Here is a 1,288-nt window from a genome sequence, read left to right on the forward strand (position 1 = left end):
CACCACGCCCCCATGCCCACCCCCAAAAACTCAATTACCCAGCAGCACCCACATAGAATCGTAGTACACAAACTTCCCCATCCTATGGGGTGGAGTTGGACGGTATCCAATGTCCAGATGAGGAACAAGCAAAACTGAGAAAGTTGGTTGTAATGGATATGGCTCATCTCTTGTGACGAGATGTTTTCAAAGTGGGTCCAAGTCCAGATAGTCAAACAGACCTTGAAGGGAAGTAAGCATAGAGATAAATAGTTGTATCTCTTTGGGAAGTAGAGGGGGAAAAAAGCAGGTTGGGGTATCATCTTGACAGTCAGACAGGGACAGAAGACCAGAACTAATCCAGAAAATGTCATTGGCAGTTAGAAATGGACACTGCCTAGAAAACCAGCAGCCCAGAAGAAAAAGTCCATGCGTCTTTGAGTGAGGTGGCCGACACATATACAGCACAAACATCACCACGCCCTTCCCTGTGAGGGATCGGGCCAGAGCAGGAATTTCAGAAAGAAAATCTCAGTCATTGTCTTCATAAAGGAGGCTACGAGAAGATGGAATTGAGAACTCAGTCCGTCCGTCAACCTCCAATCCCCATTCTCCTCCAAAGACGTCGTTGAATTATTTGCGGTGCTTCATCTCCTTCTCGTGGTGCCCCTTGCCACCCCCCTGGTCCTTGTCCAGCATTTTGATGGCCTCCACCAGGTAGCTCTGGAAGGCGGAGAGGGCGGCGCAGATAGCGGGGGTACCGAAGCCGTGGGTGAGCAGGCTGAAGTGGGTGAGATTGCTCTGGACCCCGTGCTCCAGACAGGGGTTGGGACGACTCGCCCCCAGAGGAGAGCGGTCCTGGGACATCAGGTCCACAAACTCCTTGCAGATATCCCTGAGGGAAAAAAAGGTAGGAGAAGGGTTAGAATTCTTCAATGCTAACGTTAAGTTTTGAATAAAATGTTCTTCATTATACCCGTCAACATTTTCAGGTCAACATGTAACAATGTAATGGGGCGATAATCACGGTCATTAAAACTGTACACATTTCCTAAATAGCTTTGTCTGCTTAAGTTGAGCTGAAAATCTTTTTAATTGGCGTCTACCCTTCACTCAATGCACACTATGTATATCTGTTTGTATATGCGATACTGGAGATTGTTCAGTATTAGTGAGACTATCTACTGTAAGAGTATACTAGGCCCAGACGGGGATTATGAGACACTCACTTGGTGGCCAGCAGCATACTGCGTCGTGTGGGAAGCTGCTCGGGGTCACTCTGCCTACACAGATACTCTGCTGTCGCTCT

General features: G+C 48.1%; 1 protein-coding gene across 4 annotated transcripts in view; it reads right to left on the reverse strand.

The window, feature by feature from the left end:
- Positions 1–1,288, reverse strand: part of LOC139372596 (transcription factor AP-2-epsilon) — a 10,417-nt gene continuing 9,129 nt past the window's right edge. For all 4 annotated transcript variants that reach the window (XM_071112345.1, XM_071112344.1, XM_071112348.1 and 1 more), the window contains exons 6-7: positions 1,209–1,288; positions 1–874 (exon numbers count right to left, since the gene is read on the reverse strand). The exon at positions 1,209–1,288 is cut by the window's right edge and continues 59 nt beyond it. In XM_071112345.1, the coding sequence (XP_070968446.1) occupies positions 613–874; positions 1,209–1,288 (342 nt within the window). In that variant the 3' untranslated portion in view covers positions 1–612. The remainder of the gene's footprint in view (positions 875–1,208) is intronic.

This window comes from Oncorhynchus clarkii, chromosome 18 (genome assembly GCF_045791955.1).
Source record: "Oncorhynchus clarkii lewisi isolate Uvic-CL-2024 chromosome 18, UVic_Ocla_1.0, whole genome shotgun sequence".
NCBI lineage: Eukaryota > Metazoa > Chordata > Actinopteri > Salmoniformes > Salmonidae > Oncorhynchus > Oncorhynchus clarkii.